Below are 24,205 nucleotides of genomic sequence, written 5' to 3'. Positions count from 1 at the left end.
TGTCCTAACAACGCCCTCTGGACGTCCGGAGATTCATCCGTAAACGTGTCCTCCAAGGCGTTGGCCCACCCCTCAATGGTCTTGGCCACCCAGGAGATGGCCATGGACGTCCGGGCTACAGCCCCTGAGAGAGAATAAATAGACTTTAGACAAGTCTCCACCTTCCTGTCCGTAGGATCCTTCAGCGAGGATATAGACGGCAATGGCAAAGTAGCACTCCTGATGAGGCGTGTTACATGGGAATCGACTGCAGGCGGAGTTTCCCATTTCTTACAATGCGCTTCCGGGAATGGATAATTGGACGCCAAGCGTTTCTGTGGCAGGAAACGCTTACTGGGCGTCTGCCAGGCCACTGCCATGTGATCAGTCAACTGATCAGACAAGGGGAACGCTGTAGAAGTAACCTTAGCTTTTTTAAAACTAGGATACCTTGACTTGGGAGCGGGTGCCTCATCCTCAATCAGAAGAATAGCCCGCACCGCCTTAACCAGAGCCCGCACATTGATGGAAGACTTAGTGTCTACCTCCTGGACTGAGGCATCTGAGGCTGAGTCATCCTGTACCTCACCATCATCCGAGAACCCCTCAGAATCCGAAAGATGCGCAGCCTGTGCCATGACTGAGCGTTTAGCCGCCCTGGAGGGCACGTCACTGCGCAACATCGACTGAAAAGCCGAAGATGCTGCCGCCAAATCTTGGACAGTGTGGGAAAGCGCATCCACCCAGGGTGGAGGAGCTGTCACAGGAGCCTGAAACGGCACCACAGCCGGCTGTGCCACAGGGGTGGACTGAATATACATTGGCAACCCCGCATAGGGACCAACAGGCTGAGACCCCGGGGGAGTCTGCAATAATTGTGGGACACCCGGGGAATGGGGGATGGCAGGCTGGGGCAACGCCCTAGTAGGGGCGGCAGTCGGGACCGACAGACGGTCCGCGATGGACACCAGCACCTGGGAAAACATCGCCCATGGTGGCTCCTGCGAAATGGGAGGTTTAGACATACCAGGGACCGCCTGGCACCGTCCGCACAGGCCGTCCTGTGACAAATCCTCCCTATCCACTCCTGCAGAACAGCGCCTGCAGGAGAACAATGCTGGAGCCCCGGAGTGCTCAATCTCCTCCTCAGACATGACTTAGGAAGAAAACGTGCGCACTCACCAGTGTGCTGAACAACAGCCCACAATATGGCACCGTGTAGCACACAACTGTATGTGACGGACCTCACAAATACGTGATCTATATAGGTGAGGTCAGTAGAAACACCCTTCCCCCGCACACCTGTAGGGCTTGTAGGAGAAGGAAAGGGATAGGTACAGGCTGACAGTAAGTAGAAAAAAGACACAGACAGGCAGCACTAGCAAAAGTCACATACCATGCAGGAAGATATACTCACTGCACCTTTCCACTACAATCAACCTCCCAGATTCAGTGTCTGGGAGGGCTATAGCGCTGTGTACACTGTCCTTGTCGGGGGAGAGGTACACAGGGGGACCGGTCTGCGTGCTCCCTGAGAGTATCCACGCTGCCAGTAATAAAATGGCCGCTGGAGACCTCAGAGGAGGAGTGGCCGAGTAGCTGCAGCTCAGCGACGCCAGACTCCGAGCTGAAAGGCGCGCTGAGCTGAGGGGAGGAGCCGCTGACAGGGAAGGCTTCCTCCCCTGGCTAGCATATTTTGCCGCTTAATTACCCTGGTGGTCTAGTGGGGTATGCCTCCGATGGAGGGGGGGCCCGCCGCCACCGCTAGCGCCCCCGGTCTGTCCCCTAGGCCGGGGGCATGGGACTGCATATGAAAGGCATTACCCGCGCACCGCCGCTAATCAGCGGTGCGCGGCTTACCTGATCTCCCCGGCGTCTTCCGGCAGCAGTCCAGGGGGAAGCCAGAGTCCGGCTAGTACAGACTCTGGCTTCCCCCGCCGCGATCCCCAGTTCAGTGCTGGCGTCGCGGCGCCAGCAGGGAGAAGGAGCGGCAGCGTGGGCGTCTTACAGACAGCCCAGCGCTGCCGCTCTGGAGAAAAAAAAAAAAAACTAATGTAAAAATAAATTTAACCTAGTTAAATAAAAAGCTTTAGGGGGCTGCTCCTGCAGCCCCCCCCCCGCAGGGTGACCCGACTTCGGCCGGGCACCATCTAAAACTGAGGTGCCTGTGGCTCGGGGGCGGGGTATAGGGGAGGTTGGACCCAAGTGCATCCTGGGAGCAGCTAAAAGCTTTAACTCCGTGGTGCCCGAGGATCCAGCTATACCCCAAGGTCACCCTGTGGACCCCTATGGACCCTGAAGTAGAAAAATAAATTTTTGTCCTCAAAATTCTACACACAATACCCCATAATGACAACGTGTAACGTTTTTTTTTTTTCGATTGTTGCAAATTTAATTTAAAAAAAAAAAATCACATGTACATAAGTATTCACAGCCTTTGCCATGAAGCTCAAAATTGAGCTTAGGTGCATCCTGTTTCCACAGATCATCCTTGAGATGTTCCTACAGCTTAATTGGAGTCCACCTGTGGTAAATTCAGTTGTTTGGACATGATTTTGAAAGGCATACACCTGTCTATATAAGGTCCCACACGTCACAGTGCATGTCACAGCACAAACCAAGCATGAAGTCCGAGGGACTTGTCTGTAGACCTCCGAGACAGGATTGTCTCAAAGCACAAATTTACAAAAATTCTAATATTGTAGGACTAATTATAAAAGCTTATATATGAGGTTATTAACTAAAAACAATTAATAATGCTTGCAAGAAAAGAAATGTTGATGCATTGTTTATGAATCACTGTTCTCGTGAATGAATGGTCGGGAATCGTGCTCAGCATTGCAGGACAGTATGTAGCATGTCTGTGCAAGAAAAACGTCACACACTTGTCTGGCCACAAGCTAGACTTCCATGTTGGGGGCGAGTGACATTTTTCGGCCACAGCGCATGGGAAAGGCCCCTGTGATGGAGTTGGTGGCTCAGTCAGGAGACCTGGCAGCTAGAGCCACCCTACAACGTCCCTATGGGTACCAAATCCTCACACTTCTCCAACTTAATGAATGGGCAGTAGAAAATATATGTGGAATTAATTTGACGTTCACAATGTAAGACGACTGTGGATTCAAGTACATCAAAAATATCTGAAAACCATTTCTAAGGCTACAACATCGTTACAAAATCTCTAGACAAACTCCAGTTGACACAAATGAATGGCTATATATCCGTTGTGTATAACAAGGAACGGTGACTTGCTTATGTGATGGACAAGAATGAAGATGAATTAATAGTGACCTTCCTTCATCCAGCTGGACCTTCACCATCATTCTTCTATCCAAGGAAGCCTGATGTACTATGGATACCTCTAATACAGTGGTCAGGGAACAGGGGTACATTACCCCACATGGGGCAAAAATGAAATTCCTGGGGGTAATGGACGGACAGCCGGGCATGCATATGAATCACTATAATATAGAATGATTCATATGCATGCCCGGCTGTGCCGCAGGGAGGCTAAGCTGGACGCCCGTTGGGATATTACCACCAGCGGGTGCCCGGCTCCTTCCCTGCAGCGCAGCGTTAGCCAGAGGATGGAGTTCTCTTCTGAACTCCAGCTTCCGGCTCTCACCATGTGCACTATGGGAGAGATGTCATGGTGTCTCTCCCATAGTTCTGAGGAGCAGCTGGGCGGACAGGACGGTGGCGGATACAGGAGCGGGGATTAAGGTAAGTGGGTTTGGGGGTTTTTTTTTGTGCAAGGGGCACTACATGGGGGCACTACTACAGAAGCATATCTATGGTAACACTACCACAGGGGCATATCTATGGTAACACTACCACAGGGGCATATCTATGGTAACACTACCACAGGGGCATATCTATGGTAACACTACCACAGGGGCACTACCACAGGGGCATTACATGGGGGCACTACTACAGGGGCATTACATGGGGGCACTACTACAGGGGCATTACATGGGGGCACTACTACAGGGGCATTACATGGGGGCACTACTATATGGGGTAACGTCGGCGTATCTAAATATATTTTGGGGTAAAAGGTAAAAAAGTTCCCTGACCCCTGCTGTAATAGAGGTCTTATGCAAAGTCCACCCTATAACTCCAACTGGAAGAATTTAGGTCATGTCTCCTGACGACACTTTAAAAACAACTGAGGCATTGTCCAGCTATCTTCTGCTAACAATGCTGACTGACTAATACAATGTCACGTATTTCTATTCAACTGGATTTATATAATTAAACTAATGAAGCCATCAAATCTATTATTACCTATTACTACTTGTAATACACAAAGTCTTTTTTGAATAAACCTTGCTTTAAAATTATTTTCTAACTATGAACCCATTATCCTCCCTCTTTTAAATTGTGACAAACATTCACCATTAGTATAGAACATTCACCATTAGTATAGACCATTCACCATTAGTATAGACCATTCACCATTAGCATAGACCATTCACCATTAGCATAGACCATTCACCATTAGCATAGACCATTCACCATTAGCATAGACCATTCACCATTAGTATAGAACATTCACCATTAGTATAGAACATTCACCATTAGTATAGAACATTCACCATTAGTATAGAATATTCACCATTAGTATAGAATATTCACCATTAGCATAGACCATTCACCATTAGCATAGACCATTCACCATTAGCATAGACCATTCACCATTAGCATAGACCATTCACCATTAGTATAGAACATTCACCATTAGTATAGAACATTCACCATTAGTATAGAACATTCACCATTAGTATAGAACATTCACCATTAGCATAGACCATTCACCATTAGCATAGAACATTCACCATTAGCATAGAACATTCACCATTAGTATAGAACATTCACCATTAGTATAGAACATTCACCATTAGTATAGAACATTCACCATTAGTATAGAACATTCACCATTAGTATAGAACATTCACCATTAGCATAGACCATTCACCATTAGCATAGACCATTCACCATTAGCATAGACCATTCACCATTAGCATAGACCATTCACCATTAGCATAGACCATTCACCATTAGTATAGACCATTCACCATTAGTATAGAACATTTACCATTAGTATAGAACATTCACCATTAGTATAAAACATTCACCATTAGTATAGAACATTCACCATTAGTATAGAACATTCACCATTAGTATAGAACATTCACCATTAGTATAGAACATCAGCTCTCACCTTATTCTCTTTTACATAAAGTGCCAACATCTCCTCTCGCCCGTAGCGATACTCCGCCAGTTTATACTTTGGCATAGCAGGGGAAGGAGGAGGGGAAGCAACGGAACCTCCACTGGATAGTGCGCGAAGCCTAGAGAAAATTAGGTATACACTTAATCAGGCTAATGTACCCTTCTACGGAGACCATCACCCATAATCTCAATTACCATATGATCCCTGCACCTAGACCACATCACTCTTCCCAATAGGTGCACCCAACTAGTCCACATCATCCCTCACAATAGTAAACATCTAGTCCACATCATACTCACAATAGCCCCCTCCAACACCTAGACCACATCACTCCTCCCTATAGGACCACCCACCTAGTTCACATCATCCCGCTATATAGTAACCCCCATCATACTCCCAATAGCCCCCCCCCACCTCGTCCACATCACACTTCCCTATAATACACCCCATCTAGTCCGCTTCATCCCTTGGTGTTCCCGTAAGGCCCTGCCCGATTTCAAAAGGGCAGAATGCACCATGTCTACCTTGGCGGCTCCCCACTAAAGCAGCCAACGGGTGTCGTCCCCAACCGCGGGCAACAGTGTCTCACGGGTGGGGAAAATTGAGGTATCGCGACTACCACCAGTGAATGGATACCGAGCGCATGCGCCCGGCATCTAGTCACAGAGACAGGAACGCTTGGGGGCAGCCCGGTATGCCCCAAAGAGTGATAAAAAAGGGGGCGCATCTTAAATACACGCCCCTTATCGGCACGTGCCAAATGCCCTCGCTAGTTCCTCCCAATAGACCCCCACCTAGTCCACATCACTCCTCCCTATAATATACTCCGCATCACTCCTCCCTGTAATATACTCCACGTCACTCCTCCCTATAATATACTCCGCATCACTCCTCCCTATAATATACTCCACATCACTCCTCCCTGTAATATACTCCACATCACTCCTCCCTATAATATACTCCGCATCACTCCTCCCTATAATATACTCCGCATCACTCCTCCCTATAATATACTCCACATCACTCCTCCCTATAATATACTCCGCATCACTCCTCCATATAATATACTCCGCATCACTCCTCCCTGTAATATACTCCACCTAGTCCAAATCATCCCTCCCTATAGGACCCCAATCAAGTGTACACATCATCCAACCTCATCACAATATAGTCCGTGTTACCGTCCAATAAGGCTATAATCTAGTCCATGTAGCCCCACATAATCTGACCCCTCATCTAATCCAGGTCAACCTTTTTAGAAGGGACCTCGCACCATTCTACATCTCCTTCCTATACATCTACGTCACAGCCAGTACCCCACATTACAGGTTCCCATACATCTACATCACAGCCAGTACCCCACATTACCGCTTCCCATACATCTACGTCACAGCCAGTACCCCACATTACCGCTTCCCATACATCTACGTCACAGCCGGTACCCCACATTACCGCTTCTCATACATCTACGTCACAGCCAGTACCCCACATTACCACTTCCCATACATCTACGTCACAGCCGGTACCCCACATTACCGCTTCCCATACATCTACGTCACAGCCAGTTCCCCACATTACCGCTTCCCATACATCTACGTCACAGCCGGTACCCCACATTACCGCTTCCCATACATCTACGTCACAGCCGGTACCCCACATTACCGCTTCCCATACATCTACGTCACAGCCGGTACCCCACATTACCGCTTCCCATACATCTACGTCACAGCCAGTACCCCACATTACCGCTTCTCATACAACTACGTCACAGCCAGTACCACACATTACCGCTTCCCATACATCTACGTCACAGCCGGTACCCCACATTACCGCTTCCCATACATCTACGTCACAGCCGGTACCCCACATTACCGCTTCCTATACATCTACGTCACAGCCGGTAGCCCACATTACCGCTTCCCATACATCTACGTCACAGCCAGTACCCCACATTACCGCTTCCCATACATCTACGTCACAGCCAGTACCCCACATTACCGCTTCCCATACATCTACGTCACAGCCGGTACCCCACATTACCGCTTCTCATACATCTACGTCACAGCCAGTACCACACATTACCTCTTCCCATACATCTACGTCACAGCCAGTACCCCACATTACCGCTTCCCATACATCTACGTCACAGCCGGTACCCCACATTACCGCTTCTCATACATCTACGTCACAGCCGGTACCCCACATTACCGCTTCCCATACATCTACGTCACAGCCAGTACCCCACATTACCGCGACACTAGGTGACCCCTCAATACACCCAATAGCTGCACAGTGCCTGCAGGGATGGTGGCTTACCATTCTGGCCCAAAGTTTAGTGTTTCAGCAGCCATGACGTGGTCTTCAGATAACTGGAAGAGAACACAGAGAGCGGGTCACTTAGCCACACACCAACCAGATGTCCCTAATTATGGTCAGAGGAGGAGAGGGGTCCCCAGTAACAGACCTTTATTCACACTCTGATCGGATCACGTCTACGGCGTTGTGTCTCACTTACGCTGGATGATCAGAGTGTAAATGGAGTTCATAGACATAAAACAGTCATTACAGCACACATACATGGGCATAACACCATTATATAATACTATAATATAGTGTCCACAGAGCAATAACAGTGCTCTCTGATGGAGAACCCATACCAAAAGGGCACAGCGTTAGGCCAAGCAATAAACCTTATATATTGCCCTAGGACCTTGGTGGCTAACCTTGACACTCCAGATGTTGTGGAACTACATATCCCAGCATGCACTGCTACCATTTTGCTATTAGGGCATGCTAAAACTGTGGCAAGGCATGCTGGGATATGTAGTTCCACAACATCTGGAGTGTCAAGGTTAGCCACCACTGCCCTAGGTGTCTCATCTGACAGGACAGCGCCAGGGATGAACCAGCAGGAGCACCGGCACCCAGGTGACTCCCGAATGCAGAGGACGCCAGAAACAGGATGCGTGATGACATCACTTAGCTGACCGTTCAAGGCTACATGTAATCTATAGAAATATGCTCACGGTACAAAGACTATTAACAATGGCCTATTAGTAATGGAATGGTAAGAGAATAGTATGAAGTGCCCAGGAGGGTGGATGCCCCAGTACTGGAGGATAGCCAAATGACCCAGTTATATGATCTCTGCAGCCCAACAACAATAATAAAGGCAACTATTACATGATTCATGTTACATACATGTAAGAGTCATAACTCACAAAAAACACTGCAAATCATATGTGCATGCATTAACTCCTTTCTTGATTATTGTAGTTCCATCCTTACAGGTCTTCCTCTAACCAGACTGTGACCCCTACAGGCTACTGTGAGTGCAGCAGCGAGGCTGATCTTCCTCTAACCACACTGTCACCCCTACAGGCTATTGTGAGTGCAGCAGCGAGGCTGATCTCCCTCTAACCACACTGTCACCCCTACAGGCTATTGTGAGTGCAGCAGCGAGGCTGATCTCCCTCTAACCACACGGTCACCCCTACAGGCTACTGTGAGTGCAGCGGCGAGGCTGATCTCCCTCTAACCACACTGTCACCCCTACAGGCTACTGTGAGTGCAGCGGCGAGGCTGATCTTCCTCTAACCACACTGTCACCCCTACAGGCTACTGTGAGTGCAGCAGCGAGGCTGATCTCCCTCTAACCACACTGTCACCCCTACAGGCTACTGTGAGTGCAGCAGCGAGGCTGATCTTCCTCTAACCACACTGTCACCCCTACAGGCTACTGTGAGTGCAGCGGCGAGGCTGATCTCCCTCTAACCAGACTGTCACCCCTACAGGCTACTGTGAGTGCAGCGGCGAGGCTGATCTCCCTCTAACCAGACTGTCACCCCTACAGGCTACTGTGAGTGCAGCAGCAAGGCTGATCTCCCTCTAACCAGACTGTCACCCCTACAGGCTACTGTGAGTGCAGCGGCGAGGCTGATCTCCCTCTAACCAGACTGTCACCCCTACAGGCTACTGTGAGTGCGGCGGCGAGGCTGATCTTCCTCTAACCACACTGTCACCCCTACAGGCTACTGTGAGTGCAGCAGCGAGGCTGATCTCCCTCTAACCAGACTGTGACCCCTACAGGTTACTGTGAGTGCAGCGGCGAGGCTGATCTCCCTCTAACCAGACTGTCACCCCTACAGGCTACTGTGAGTGCAGCAGCGAGGCTGATCTCCCTCTAACCACACTGTCACCCCTACAGGCTACTGTGAGTGCAGCAGCGAGGCTGATCTCCCTCTAACCACACTGTCACCCCTACAGGCTACTGTGAGTGCAGCGGCGAGGCTGATCTCCCTCTAACCAGACTGTGACCCCCTACAGGCTACTGTGAGTGCAGCGGCGAGGCTGATCTTCCTCTAACCAGACTGTCATCCCTACAGGCTACTGTGAGTGCAGCGGCGAGGCTGATCTTCCTCTAACCAGTCTGTGACCCCTGCAGGTTACTGTGAGTGCAGCAGTGAGGCTGATCTTCCTCTAACCACACTGTCACCCCTACAGGCTACTGTGAGTGCAGCAGCGAGGCTGATCTTCCTCTAACCAGACTGACCCCTACAGGCTACTGTGAGTGCAGCGGCGAGGCTGATCTTCCTCTAACCACACTGTCACCCCTACAGGCTACTGTGAGTGCAGCAGCGAGGCTGATCTCCCTCTAACCACACTGTCACCCCTACAGGCTACTGTGAGTGCAGCGGCGAGGCTGATCTCCCTCTAACCAGACTGTGACCCCCTACAGGCTACTGTGAGAGCTGCCTGTATTTTACTGAGCGCAATATAAAATACTTCTACTTACACAGGAGGCCATAAACATTACACCAACATATATCTCGTCTTAAAAAATAACTCCGCTCTGCACATGATCTGTCTCTCATCCGCGCTCATTACCTGCTCCCATTCAAGGTTACAGGACTGTTTTCGGACTGCACCACCTCTGTGGAATGCCCTCCTTCACTCAGGAAGACTCTCCTCTGCCTCCAAACCTCCAAGTGTTCCCCGAGAACAAATTTACCCTCATGTATTAAAGTCCTATTGTCCAAGAAACTGATTACTACAATATGCACAGTCTCCAATAATGGGCAGTGGCTTCTCCTCCCCTGGTTTATCAGGCAATGTCTATGCGTTGTAAATACAGGAGTGGAGAGTGGGCAGTCTTGCTGCCCTCACAGTGCCTGGCAGGGGGTGGGGGAGCACTTTAGGGACAGGGTGCAGGCAGATAAATGTGAAGGGGTAACATGCAGCCACATCTCAGCGTCACAGGGGTGTCGGGGTTAGAAGGTGGAAGGTAAGTGCCCAGGGACACTGCAGTATGACAATACATCTCCTGTCCCTAAGGCTTTAATCTGGCATATCGTCTCCTGTCCCTAAAGCTTTCACTGGGTATATGGTTAGCATAAATGAGTAACAGGACAAACTGGTGCTCTCCTTGCTACAAGCAGTAGCAAATCTTCCACTTTCTCGGGCAACAGTGGCGCGGCAAGGTCCCGGCCCCAATGCCGGCTTCCCGGCCCCAGTATGGCAAACCGGGGGAAAGAAGACCCCTGCGCCACAGGTAGATGTCCCAGCACTAGGACATGGCAGCAAAGGAAGCCCAGCACTGCAGAGTTGTGTGAGCAGAGCTGAGCACCTGGCACAGTATATAAAACAAAGATATAGATAGAAATTAACTATCAAATAGATTTGCTGTTTAGTGCCTTGTAATGTAAAGCATGATGCAGGGCACCAGGCACTAAGTGTATATATGTTAAAGGTCTGCAGAGAATGTATAAAAATGTTAAATATATATTTAAAGTAAAAATGCACTTACCTTTCCCTGGTGGTCTAGGGGTATCTGAAGCCCTCCGTGGGCTGCTGGTTCCCCCCCAGTCCCACCACTCCCAGTCAACTGGAATGACTTGCAGCCTCATGACTAGAAGAGGGCGCGATTCCATTCAGCGGGAGTTGAATAGTGCCGGGAAGTTGGAGTTATATCAATTTAGCGCGCGGTTTAGTCCGACTATTACAAGTTAAGTCGCAGAATGCCGGTTTTCGCGATTTAGCCTGGGTGTTTAGTTGCGAGACCCGACTAAAATGCCGTCCATCGAGGCTGTTAGCGCTAAGCTGGAAAACAGCCTTGCGGCCGGCACTTTAGTCGGATTTCTCCTCGCAACCTCAGGAGGGTGCGAGAAGAAATAATTTAGTCGACCCAACAGCGCACTGAATTGAATAGTTCCAGGACCAATTTCCCGTCCCGATGCCATTCAACTCTCGCTGAATTCAATCGTCCCCGAAAAGAGATCAGGAGGTGCAGGGAGAGCTGTCCAGCACATCCAGATAATGGTTTTTCTGGAGCTCCATAGAGCTCCCACTCAGTGGCCTCTGGCTCTCCAGCTGTTATGAAACTACAGTTCCCAGCATGCCCTTCCACATTTGTGATATTAAGGAATGTTAACTGTGGGAGGGCATGCTGGGACTTGTAGTTTCACAACAGCTGGAGAGCCACAGGTTAGCCAGGCCTGGTCTATTCTACCAGTAATAGTAAATCTGTGATCTCCTGGCGGAGTAAGGACATCCTGTCACAGGTGCCATTAGCAGGGATGCACAATTCGGGAAGAGGTGATCCCTGGCTGGCCAGCACAGCAGTGTCACATTGAGGAATACAGCGGCAGAGACGGGGAAAGGGCTGTGTATATGTGAGATACCCCTCTGTGTGCAGCAATCACTGGCAGACAATGCAGCTCACCGATCAGCCATAACATTATAACCACCTGCCTAAAAGTGTACCTCCAAAACAGTTGTGACCCATCTAGGCAGGGGCTGCATAGTGTTCACTCTAGCTCCGGCGGCAGGCAGAACGCCGGAGCTAAAGAGGGAAACCATGTGCAAAAAGGGGGCGTGGTCATGAAAAGGGGCGTGTCTTTAAGACGCGTCCCCTTTTCGTCATACTTACGGACACGCCGGGCAGCCCCCAAGAGCTGCAGACAGTGAGAATAGATGCCAGGCGTACGCGCCCGGCGTCTATTCTCCGGCGGTGACCGGGTCACCGCACGTTTCTCCACCCGCGTGACACTGCGTACTGCGGGTGAGGAGGCACCCACAGGCTGTGAGGGCAGGGTGCTTTTTTTCCCTCCAGCAGGAGGGCAGGGCGCCGCGCCCCGCTAAAACAGCCTAGCGGGAACGCTAGCTGCACAAGACGTCTGAAGGTACCCTATGGTACCTGGCACCAAGACGTTAGCAGCAGATCCTGTAAGGTGTGAGTTGGGGCCTCCGTGTCTCAGATCTGTTTTCCCCACACATCCCACAGATGCTCCATCAGATTCAGATCTGGGGAATTTGGAGGACAAGTCAACACCTTTAAATCCTTGGGGAGGGGGGATTCAACTCTTTTTGGGGCACCCAATCTCCTGTCTAAAGTGACAGAGCTATTCAATGGTTTAAGCCAACGGCCTCAAGTGCCGTGGGCGCGCACACAGGGTAAAGACATCCAGTGTATGGGCATGATGCAGGGTAAAAACATCCAGTCTTTGGGCATGATGCACGGTAATAACATCCAGCTCCGCATATTACACAGGGTAATAACATCCAGTCTTTGGGCATTACACAGGGTAATAACATCCAGTTCCGCGGATTACACAGGGTAATAACAGTCTTTGGGCATGATGTAGCATCCAGCTCAGCGCATTACAAAGGGTAATGACATCCAGTCTTTGGGCATGATGCAGGGTAATAACATCCAGCTCAGCGCATTACACAGTGTAATAACATCCAGTGTTTGGGCATGATGCAGTGTAATAACATCCAGTGTTTGGGCATGATGCAGGGTAATAACATCCAGTGTTTGGGCATGATGCAGGGTAATAACATCCAGTGTTTGGGCATGATGCAGGGTAATAACATCCAGTGTTTGGGCATGATGCAGGGTAATAACATCCAGTGTTTGGGCATGATGCAGGGTAATAACATCCAGTGTTTGGGCATGATGCAGGGTAATAACATCCAGTGTTTGGGCATGATGCAGGGTAATAACATCCAGTGTTTGGGCATGATGCAGGGTAATAACATCCAGTGTTTGGGCATGATGCAGGGTAATAATATCCAGTGTTTGGGCATGATGCAGGGTAATAATATCCAGTGTTTGGGCATGATGCAGGGTAATAATATCCAGTCTTTGGGCATGATGCAGGGTAATAATATCCAGTCTTTGGGCATGATGCAGGGTAATATCATCCAGTCTTTGGGCATGATGCAGGGTAAAAACATCCAGTCTTTGGGCATGATGCAGTGTAATAACATCCAGCTCCGAGCATTACACAGGGTAATAATATCCAGTGTTTGGGCATGATGCAGGGTAATAACATCCAGTCTTTGGGCATGATGCAGGGTAATAACATCCAGTCTTTGGGCATGATGCAGGGTAATAACATCCAGTCTTTGGGCATGATGCAGGGTAATAACATCCAGTCTTTGGGCATTACACAGGGTAATAACATCCAGTCTTTGGGCATTACACAGGGTAATAACATCCAGTCTTTGGGCATGATGCAGGGTAATAACATCCAGCTCAGCGCATTACACAGGGTAATAACATCCATTTGGCCATTACAAACATGAGCTGAAAGAAGACTGGTCTATGAAGAACCCTGTGATGCTTCGTTAATCCCCTGCTATGAAAGCGACCAGTCACGTTATATTCTGCAGCTTCTGGTTACATGGATATAACTGTCCTTATTATTAACTTTATTAATGTACTTCGATTTTTAAATGTAACATTACCATAGGACACCCCCAGTGTATGGCCAGATAGCACTGCCTGAGCACCACCCACAGTGTACTGAGGCCCAATCCCTCGGCGTAATACTGATCAGTGCAGGGTGGGGCCAATACCTTCTCTGCATGGCTATAAAGTGCTTCTGCCACACTATCACTAAGCATGATGCTTCACAATTATGTTTGAAGTTGCTGACAGTCTGCTGCGGCATGGCGATTCAATTATATTTTGGGCACCGATAGGAACAATTAATGTGTTCCCGAATTAGGGCGCGAGTGTGCACCCAGAAGCACCAGGTTTAGCTGCACAAAGAGGCTAAACCTGTCTAAAGTACTGCCCTGGACGCCCAAAGTGCCAACTTATCGCACATTTCTGCTCGCCACATTGGGAGGCAGCACGCAGAAACGCCTGCAGCTTTTCGCACCCGGACGGATCAATTGAATTGCTCCTTCTGGCGGCCAAAAGAAACAGACGCGGTAAAAACAATGGAACCGCCCCCAATGAATTTTGAGTGATGTCGGGTTGATGTCGCTGTGTCCGAGACTCCAATTGTCTCGTATGGAGTTAACGCTTGTGATCTGCCCATAACTGGGGGCTAATTATGATACATATAGGTAGTGTTCCCACTAGGATTAGGGGCGGGCACTAGCGCACGCAGCAGTGTCATGCCCGAAAAGGGGGCGGGTCTGGCCTGTGAAGGGAGCGTGGCCCCGCTGCCATCACTGTTGAGAACGGGACTTACCCACCGCCGTCAATGTTGGGGGCGTGCCCACAGGGCGTCAATGTTGGGGGCGTGCCCACAGGGCATCACTAAGGGGGGCGTGCCCAGCACCACGCGTGGCAGAACGGCCAGGGTGTTTTAGCAGGGCGCTTCTAAAAGGGGTAGGCCGAATTTTGCCCTTTAAAAATCGGGTAGGGCACAGCAACCTGATAAAACAGCCTAGCGTGAACACTAGGTAGGAGTTCTCTCTCTCTCAATACTTCTATAGAGCAATCCAACTCAGAGAAGGGCTTGCAGGTTATTAAAGAGCGAGAGTGCCATGACTGTGTGGGACAGGCACTGCCATAGATCCTCTATCAGAGACAATGAGAGGGTTAAGCAGTAACTGGAATACACTCCATCTCAGCAAGGCACTCAGAGGGTTATATACCCTCCTCTGAGAAGCAAAGTGTTAAAACGTAATTGTTCTATGCGGCACAATAATTCAGGCGCCAATATCACTGCCTCCTGCGGCGGCGAGCGGAAATGTGCGATATGTCTGTGGTTTGGGCGTCCTAACCAGGACTTTAGGAGGGTTTAGCTGCTTTACGCGGCTAATCCCGGTCTATCTGAACACAGCAGGGCAATAATGGGCGCCCACAAAAATTGTAATTGCTCCGACTTGTGTGTATTAATTATCGCGGAGTTAAAAATTATTGAATTCTCCCCCATGAAACACGAAAGGAAAAATGTGTGTGTGTCACCCTGGAAGCTTGTAGAAGCCTGTCCTGCCAGGAGCCGCACATGGCATAATAGTATGATAATCCGGAGAGGACAGTCACACGGACATTACATACACATGACTGTTACACGGCAACACCCCGACGGAACTCTCGCCAATATCTTATAATGGTTTATTCATTCTCAAATAACAATCATTAAAACATATGTAAAAGCTTAACGAGCCGCTGTACATTCCAGGCACTATAACACATAAACCAGTTCTTCTTACAGATCAGATACTTACACATAGAGGAGACTGACTGAGGTCTGTACCAGGAGATATTTCTTTATTACGTTATACAGCTTTCAGGCCCTTTAGGCGCGCCAGGTGCCGCGAGACTCCGCTAGCGCTGGGCATATTTTGTTTTTGTACTGAAAGCGCGGCTATGACGCACCAGTAGACTGAATATTAATGTGATATGTGACACCTGTATATCTGTGTGTGACCCAGTCTCTGAGTCTGTACATGAAGTGCTACAATGTAGCGGCCGCAGCCTATTAAATTCCACGTTCCATTGTGCTTCATATAGAGACTCAGATACACAGGTGTCACCTATCACATTAATCATTACAGTCTGCCTGTTCCTCCTAGTCTAGTGTTCATTCTAGCACCCTGCACCTGTGTTGCTATCTGCTCTGCTGCTTCTAGCACACTTTGGTCTGTATCTCAGCGTTTTTTCTCTCTAACTAGCTCAGTGTGCTAGAAGCACCAGAGCAGAGAGCGACACACCAGGCAGCAAAGAGGAACTGCATGTGGCAGGTGCAGGGTGCTAGAATGATCACTACTAGTCGCATTGTGACTTCGACGCATTTTTGTCTAGTACAGTAGAACGGGGCCTGGCTGCTTACTCGTGCCAGGCAAGGGGCACTGCGTGGCGTATTGAGGCTAGATGTAGGAGGACACATCTGTGTATATATAGCACCAGCATATACTGTGGCACGATGCTACCAATTGTGATACGGATACTGTAAATGATCAGACCACAGTAACATCCCCCTGTATCAGAGTATAACCTGGGCCACAGACAGGAGACATGGAGCATTGTACTGCTATGGAGGACCATGGGACAGAGACAGCAGCGGTTATGCCTGTAGATTCAACCTCACAGTGGTACTCTGCATTGGTAGATATCACTTACCGGCCAGTACACCAAGGGGGCGTATGTACCCTAAGGCCGGTATGTGACCCCTGTAATCTATTCCCCCCTACACACACACACACGATGCCCTGGTCACCGGTTCAAAACCCCAAAACAGACACAGTATAACCACGTGCCCGGTGAAAGGGTTCTGTTACCATGGAGACAGCCTTGTCACACTACAGATCGGCAGCTGGTCACACTCACCCTGGTACGTACCAGATACCAGGAGGTACCAGCGTGTCACCTCCACCTCTGTCCAAACTTTCCGACAGGAGCATCTGACATTCCCCAACTCCTATTCACCCTCAGCCATTAGTACAGCTCAGTGAGATAAAGGACTTATTGCTTAGCTAGTGAGCGCAGTCCTGAGACGGTAAAGCAGGACATTGAGGCCCATATATCAATAATCGCATTTATAATGAAATCTGGGGGCGCAATATTAGTGACCATGATCGCATTGCAGGATGCGATTATACCGCGCAAATGTTATTACATGGCACGCGCAGGGACCGGTGCTCCGAAAAGGAGCCTGTCCCTGCAATGTGCTCGGAGTGCAGTGATCGCATCACCGCGCATGCGAGAACTGTTCTGGAGGAACCCTCTACCGGTTCACATCTAACATAGAAACCTACGGGGGGCTGCGGCTGGTGTCGAGGGACGGAGCAGATACATTGGGGTGATACTTAATATTTGCGGCTATCTTCCCAAAAAGAGTATATTCGGGGAATTGCCTCAAATATTTAATGATAAATAGGCCCCAATACCTTGTTACTTTATGTCTGCGCGGTTCAGTTAGGTCTTTTATATCAGATATACTCTGTGCAACCCTCAACACTGAATATATTAAGCGTTGTACCTCAGAGCACGGAAAATAAACTATTCCACCAGAAAGCATTACGGATAAAGCTATTTACTAAGAGTCGGGGGATTTATATATCATTGGCAGGTAGAACCGCGCCTGGTGCAACTATAAATCACGGCGCTCAGAGGGGGTGTGGCCACCCATTACAACATTCAACGGTCATTGTAACGCCGCATAGATGTGGCAGAGGGCAGGTTGTCCCCCATAAATGAGCCACTATTACCCCTGCCCCATGTTCAAAAAACAGCCCGAGAGAGTCTGCCACAGGTAGTGACACGACCTCCGCTGCCATGTGCAGGGGATCAGAGGGAACGGAGTCACCAAGACCCTCATTACATGTGATATCCACCGTCTAACAGGGGAGGTGGGAACAGAGACAGTTATATAAAAGGGTAATTAACTGATCATAGGCGGGCCGCAATGATCACAGGGGGGCCGGCACACCCAACAGCAACCCCTGTACCCTGACAGTATACATCAGAAACTATATAACCCCCGCTCTGGTACTGTCACCCCCCCTGTACCCTGACAGAATACAGCACACACTATATAACCCCGCTCTGGTACTGTCACACCCCTTGTACCCTGACAGTATACAGCACACACTATATAACCCCGCTCTGGTACTGTCACACCCCCTGTACCCTGACAGTATACAGCACACACTATATAACCCCGCTCTGGTACTGTCACATCCTCCTGTACCCTGACAGTATACAGCACACACTATATAACCCCGCTCTGGTACTGTCACACCCCCTGTACCCTGACAGTATACAGCACACACTATATAACCCCGCTGTGGTACTGTCACCCCCCTGTACCCTGACAGTATACAGCACACACTATATAACCCCGCTCTGGTACTGTCACCCCCTCCTTTACCCTGACAGTATACAGCACACACTATATAACCCCGCTCTGGTACTGTCACACCCCCTGTACCCTGACAGTATACAGCACACACTATATAACCCCGCTCTGGTACTGTCACCCCCCTGTACCCTGACAGTATACAGCACACACTATATAACCCCGCTCTGGTACTGTCACACCCCCTGTACCCTGACAGTATACAGCACACACTATATAACCCCGCTCTGGTACTGTCACCCCCCTGTACCCTGACAGTATACAGCACACACTATATAACCCCGCTCTGGTACTGTCACACCCCCTGTACCCTGACAGTATATAGCACACACTATATAACCCCGCTCTGGTACTGTCACACCCCCTGTACCCTGACAGTATACAGCACACACTATATAACCCCGCTCTGGTACTGTCACACCCCCTGTACCCTGACAGTAGACAGCACACACTATATAACCCCGCTCTGGTAGTGTCACCCCCCCCTGTACCCTGACAGTATACAGCACACACTATATAACCCCGCTCTGGAACTGTCACACCCCCTGTACCCTGACAGTATACAGCACACCCTATATAACCCCGCTCTGGTACTGTCACACCCCCCCTGTACCCAGACAGTAGACAGCACACACTATATAACCCCCGCTCTGGTACTGTCACACCCCCTGTACCCTGACAGTATACAGCACACACTATATAACCCCCGCTCTGGTACTGTCACACCCCCTGTACCCTGACAGTATACATCAGACACTACATAACCCCCGCTCTGGTACAGTCACACCCCCTGTACCCTGGCAGTATACATCAGACACTACATAACCCCGCTCTGGTACAGTCACACCCCCTGTACCCTGACAGTATACAGCACACCCTATATAACCCCGCTCTGGTACTGTCACATCCTCCTGTACCCTGACAGTATACAGCACACACTATATAACCCCGCTCTGGTACTGTCACACCCCCTGTACCCTGACAGTATACAGCACACACTATATAACCCCGCTGTGGTACTGTCACCCCCCTGTACCCCGACAGTATACAGCACATGCTATATAACCCCGCTCTGGTACTGTCACCCCCCTGTACCCTGACAGTATACAGCACACGCTACATAACCCCGCTCTGGTACTGTCACCCCCTCCTGTACCCTGACAGTATACAGCACACACTATATAACCCCGCTGTGGTACTGTCACCACCCTGTACCCTGACAGTATACAGCACACACTACATAACCCCGCTCTGGTACTGTAACACCACCTGTACCCTGACAGTATACAGCACACACTACATAACCCCGCTCTGGTACTGTCACACCCCCTGTACCCTGACAGTATATAGCACACACTATATAACCCCGCTCTGGTACTGTCACACCCCCTGTACCCTGACAGTATATAGCACACACTATATAACCCCGCTCTGGTACTGTCACACCCCCTGTACCCTGACAGTATACAGCACACACTATATAACCCCCGCTCTGGTACTGTCACACCCCCTGTACCCTGACAGTATACAGCACACACTATATAACCCCGCTCTGCTACTGTCACACCCCCTGTACCCTGACAGTATACAGCACACACTATATAACCCCGCTCTGGTACTGTCACACCCCCTGTACCCTGACAGTATACAGCACACACTATATAACCCCGCTCTGGTACTGTCACCCCCTGTACCCTGACAGTATACAGCACACACTATATAACCCCCGCTCTGCTACTGTTACACCCCCTGTACCATGACAGTATACTGCACACACTATATAACCCCGCTCTGGTACTGTCACACCCCCTGTACCCTGACAGTATACAGCACACACTATATAACCCCGCTCTGGAACTGTCACACCCCCTGTACCCTGACAGTATACAGCACACACTATATAACCCCGCTCTGGTACTGTCACACCCCCTGTACCCTGACAGTATACAGCACACACTATATAACCCCGCTCTGGTACTGTCACACCCCCTGTACCCTGACAGTATACAGCACACACTATATAACCCCGCTGTGGTACTGTCACCCCCCCTGTACCCTGACAGTATACAGCACACACTATATAACCCCGCTGTGGTACTGTCACCCCCCCTGTACCATGACAGTATACAGCACACACTATATAACCCCGCTCTGGTACTGTCACACCCCCTGTACCCTGACAGTATACAGCACACACTATATAACCCCGCTCTGGTACTGTCACACCCCCTGTACCCTGACAGTATACAGCACACACTATATAACCCCGCTCTGGTACTGTCACACCCCCTGTACCCTGACAGTATACAGCACACACTATATAACCCCGCTCTGGTACTGTCACACCCCCTGTACCCTGACAGTATACAGCACACACTATATAACCCCGCTCTGCTACTGTCACACCCCCTGTACCCTGACAGTATACAGCACACACTATATAACCCCGCTCTGGTACTGTCACACCCCCTGTACCCTGACAGTATACAGCACACACTATATAACCCCCGCTCTGGTACTGTCACCCCCCTGTACCCTGACAGTATACAGCACACACTATATAACCCCGCTGTGGTACTGTCACACCCCCTGTACCCTGACAGTATACAGCACACACTATATAACCCCGCTCTGGTACTGTCACCCCCCTGTACCCTGACAGTATACAGCACACACTATATAACCCCGCTCTGGTACTGTCACACCCCCTGTACCCTGACAGTATACAGCACACACTATATAACCCCGCTCTGCTACTGTCACACCCCCTGTACCCTGACAGTATACAGCACACACTATATAACCCCGCTCTGGTACTGTCACCCCCCCTGTACCCTGACAGTATACAGCACACACTATATAACCCCCGCTCTGGTACTGTCACCCCCCTGTACCCTGACAGTATACAGCACACACTATATAACCCCGCTGTGGTACTGTCACACCCCCTGTACCCTGACAGTATACAGCACACACTATATAACCCCGCTCTGCTACTGTCACACCCCCTGTACCCTGACAGTATACAGCACACACTATATAACCCCGCTCTGGTACTGTCACATCCTCCTGTACCCTGACAGTATACAGCACACACTATATAACCCCGCTCTGGTACTGTCACATCCTCCTGTACCCTGACAGTATACAGCACACACTATATAACCCCGCTCTGGTACTGTCACACCCCCTGTACCCTGACAGTATACAGCACACACTATATAACCCCGCTGTGGTACTGTCACCCCCCTGTACCCCGACAGTATACAGCACATGCTATATAACCCCGCTGTGGTACTGTCACCCCCTCCTGTACCCTGACAGTATACAGCACACACTATATAACCCCGCTCTGGTACTGTCACACCCCCTGTACCCTGACAGTATACAGCACACACTATATAACCCCGCTCTGGTACTGTCACACCCCCTGTACCCTGACAGTATACAGCACACACTACATAACCCCGCTGTGGTACTGTAACACCACCTGTACCCTGACAGTATACAGCACACACTACATAACCCCGCTCTGGTACTGTCACACCCCCTGTACCCTGACAGTATATAGCACACACTATATAACCCCGCTCTGGTACTGTCACACCCCCTGTACCCTGACAGTATACAGCACACACTATATAACCCCCGCTCTGGTACTGTCACCCCCCCTGTACCCTGACAGTATACAGCACACACTATATAACCCCGCTCTGGTACTGTCACCCCCCCTGTACCCTGACAGTATACAGCACACACTATATAACCCCGCTCTGGTACTGTCACACCCCCTGTACCCTGACAGTATACAGCACACACTATATAACCCCGCTCTGGTACTGTCACACCCCCTGTACCCTGACAGTATACAGCACACACTATATAACCCCGCTCTGGTACTGTCACACCCCCTGTACCCTGACAGTATACAGCACACACTATATAACCCCGCTCTGCTACTGTCACACCCCCTGTACCCTGACAGTATACAGCACACACTATATAACCCCGCTCTGCTACTGTCACCCCCCTGTACCCTGACAGTATACAGCACACACTATATAACCCCGCTCTGGTACTGTCACCCCCCTGTACCCTGACAGTATACAGCACACACTATATAACCCCGCTCTGGTACTGTCACACCCCCTGTACCCTGACAGTATACAGCACACACTATATAACCCCGCTCTGGTACTGTCACACCCCCTGTACCCTGACAGTATACAGCACACACTATATATACCTTGCACCAGGCGGCCACTGGGGTCTCTTCACAGCTTGTTCCTTACAGTCCTGGGGTAGCTTCCTCTGTCGGACAGTCTCCGGCCCCCGGATCACTGCGATGTGACCGGCGTCCCCTTAGCGTCAGAGTCCCGGGGTGTGCGCCTGCCTGGCACCGTATATACTCCTGTATACCAGCCTGTGCAGGCGTGTGCATGTAATGTGTATGTATATATATATGATGTATATATATATATATATATAGGGATAGCACTGACGGTGTACCGCCTCTAGGCCGCTACACACCAGTGTACAGCTGCCTGCCCTGACCCCGGCCCGCTGACTGTAAACATGTCTGACCTGCCCCGTGTGTGTGTGCGGGCCCCCGGGTGTCAGCAGCCAGACACGGGGCCCCCAGGCCGGCACACGGCGGGAGCTGCCCCCTCCTGGATGTGTGTTGCTGGCCCCGGCCCTGACCCGTGTGCAGAGGCGGCGGCGGCAGCGCTGGGCCCCGAGCTCGCCGTGAGCTAGGCCCAGGCCCGGGCTCTGTCTCTCCCTGCGTGTGGGGAACGGGCCGCCACCACCCGGGGGGACCTGGCTTCGTCTCCCGCTGTCTCGTCCCCCCCCTCTCTGCTGCGTCTCTGTCGCCTCGGTCGCGATAGTCCTCGTTACGTCACGACACGTCACGCTCCCTCCTCCGCCACCTCCTCCGTGTGCGTGGATCCCAGGACAAGATGGCGGCGGTGCTGAGGGGAGGGGTCACGTGACCGAGGCTCCCGCGCGACGTGGGCGTGGCAAGATGTGGGAGACTCGCGAGAGCAGCGGCGGCCTATCCGGACAGCCGTATCTATCCCCCGCCCCCACCGCACACACACAGAGCGCCCGCTATAGGAGAGGGACCCGGGTGTGACAGAGCTACAGCCTCACCGCCCCCCGGAGACACCCCCCACACCGCGCCACAGACCCACTTCCGGTGCAGCATGGTGACGCCGGAAGTTGCCTGCGAGGTGTAGTGGGCGGAGCCTATAGGGAATAAACACTGATTAGCCCCGCCCTCTACTACACACCCTCCTCCTATATATATATATATATATATATATATATATACATATATACACAGCTGTATATAGCCAGATCACTGCCAGAGAAACCACAACTCCCAGCATGGCTCTATATTTACTGCCTGACCAGCAGCCTCACTGTATACCTGTAACTGGTGTCCTACACTCATTATTATTATCATCATCCCTAACCCTGTGCTGTGCTCTGTATATACTGCCTGACCAGCAGCGTCACTGTTTACCTGTAACTGGTGTCCTACACTAATTATTATTATCATCCCTAACCCTGTGCTGGGCTCTGTATATACTGCCTGACCAGCAGCATCACTGTATACCTGTAACTGGTGTCCTACACTCATTATTATTATCATCATCCCTAACCCTGTGCTGTGCTCTGTATATACTGCCTGACCAGCAGCCTCACTGTATACCTGTAACTGGTGTCCTACACTCATTATTATTATCATCATCCCTAACCCTGTGCTGTGCTCTGTATATACTGCCTGACCAGCAGCCTCACTGTATACCTGTAACTGGTGTCCTACACTCATTATTATTATCATCATCCCTAACCCTGTGCTGTGCTCTGTATATACTGC

General features: G+C 50.3%; 1 protein-coding gene across 3 annotated transcripts in view; it reads right to left on the bottom strand.

Annotated features, from left to right (window-relative positions):
* GIGYF1 (GRB10 interacting GYF protein 1) overlaps positions 1–23,284 on the bottom strand; it is a 77,111-nt gene extending 53,827 nt beyond the window's left edge. For all 3 annotated transcript variants that reach the window (XM_088465227.1, XM_088465228.1, XM_088465229.1), the window contains exons 1-3: positions 22,568–23,284; positions 7,532–7,584; positions 5,204–5,333 (exon numbers count right to left, since the gene is read on the bottom strand). In XM_088465227.1, the coding sequence (XP_088321353.1) occupies positions 5,204–5,333; positions 7,532–7,566 (165 nt within the window). In that variant the 5' untranslated portion in view covers positions 7,567–7,584; positions 22,568–23,284. The remainder of the gene's footprint in view (positions 1–5,203; positions 5,334–7,531; positions 7,585–22,567) is intronic.
* Positions 23,285–24,205: the final 921 nt, after the last annotated feature.

Source organism: Taudactylus pleione, unplaced genomic scaffold, assembly GCF_031769625.1.
Source record: "Taudactylus pleione unplaced genomic scaffold, aTauple2 ptg001917l, whole genome shotgun sequence".
Classification (NCBI taxonomy): Eukaryota; Metazoa; Chordata; class Amphibia; order Anura; family Myobatrachidae; genus Taudactylus; species Taudactylus pleione.
This window is presented reverse-complemented; position numbering and strand designations above follow the sequence as displayed.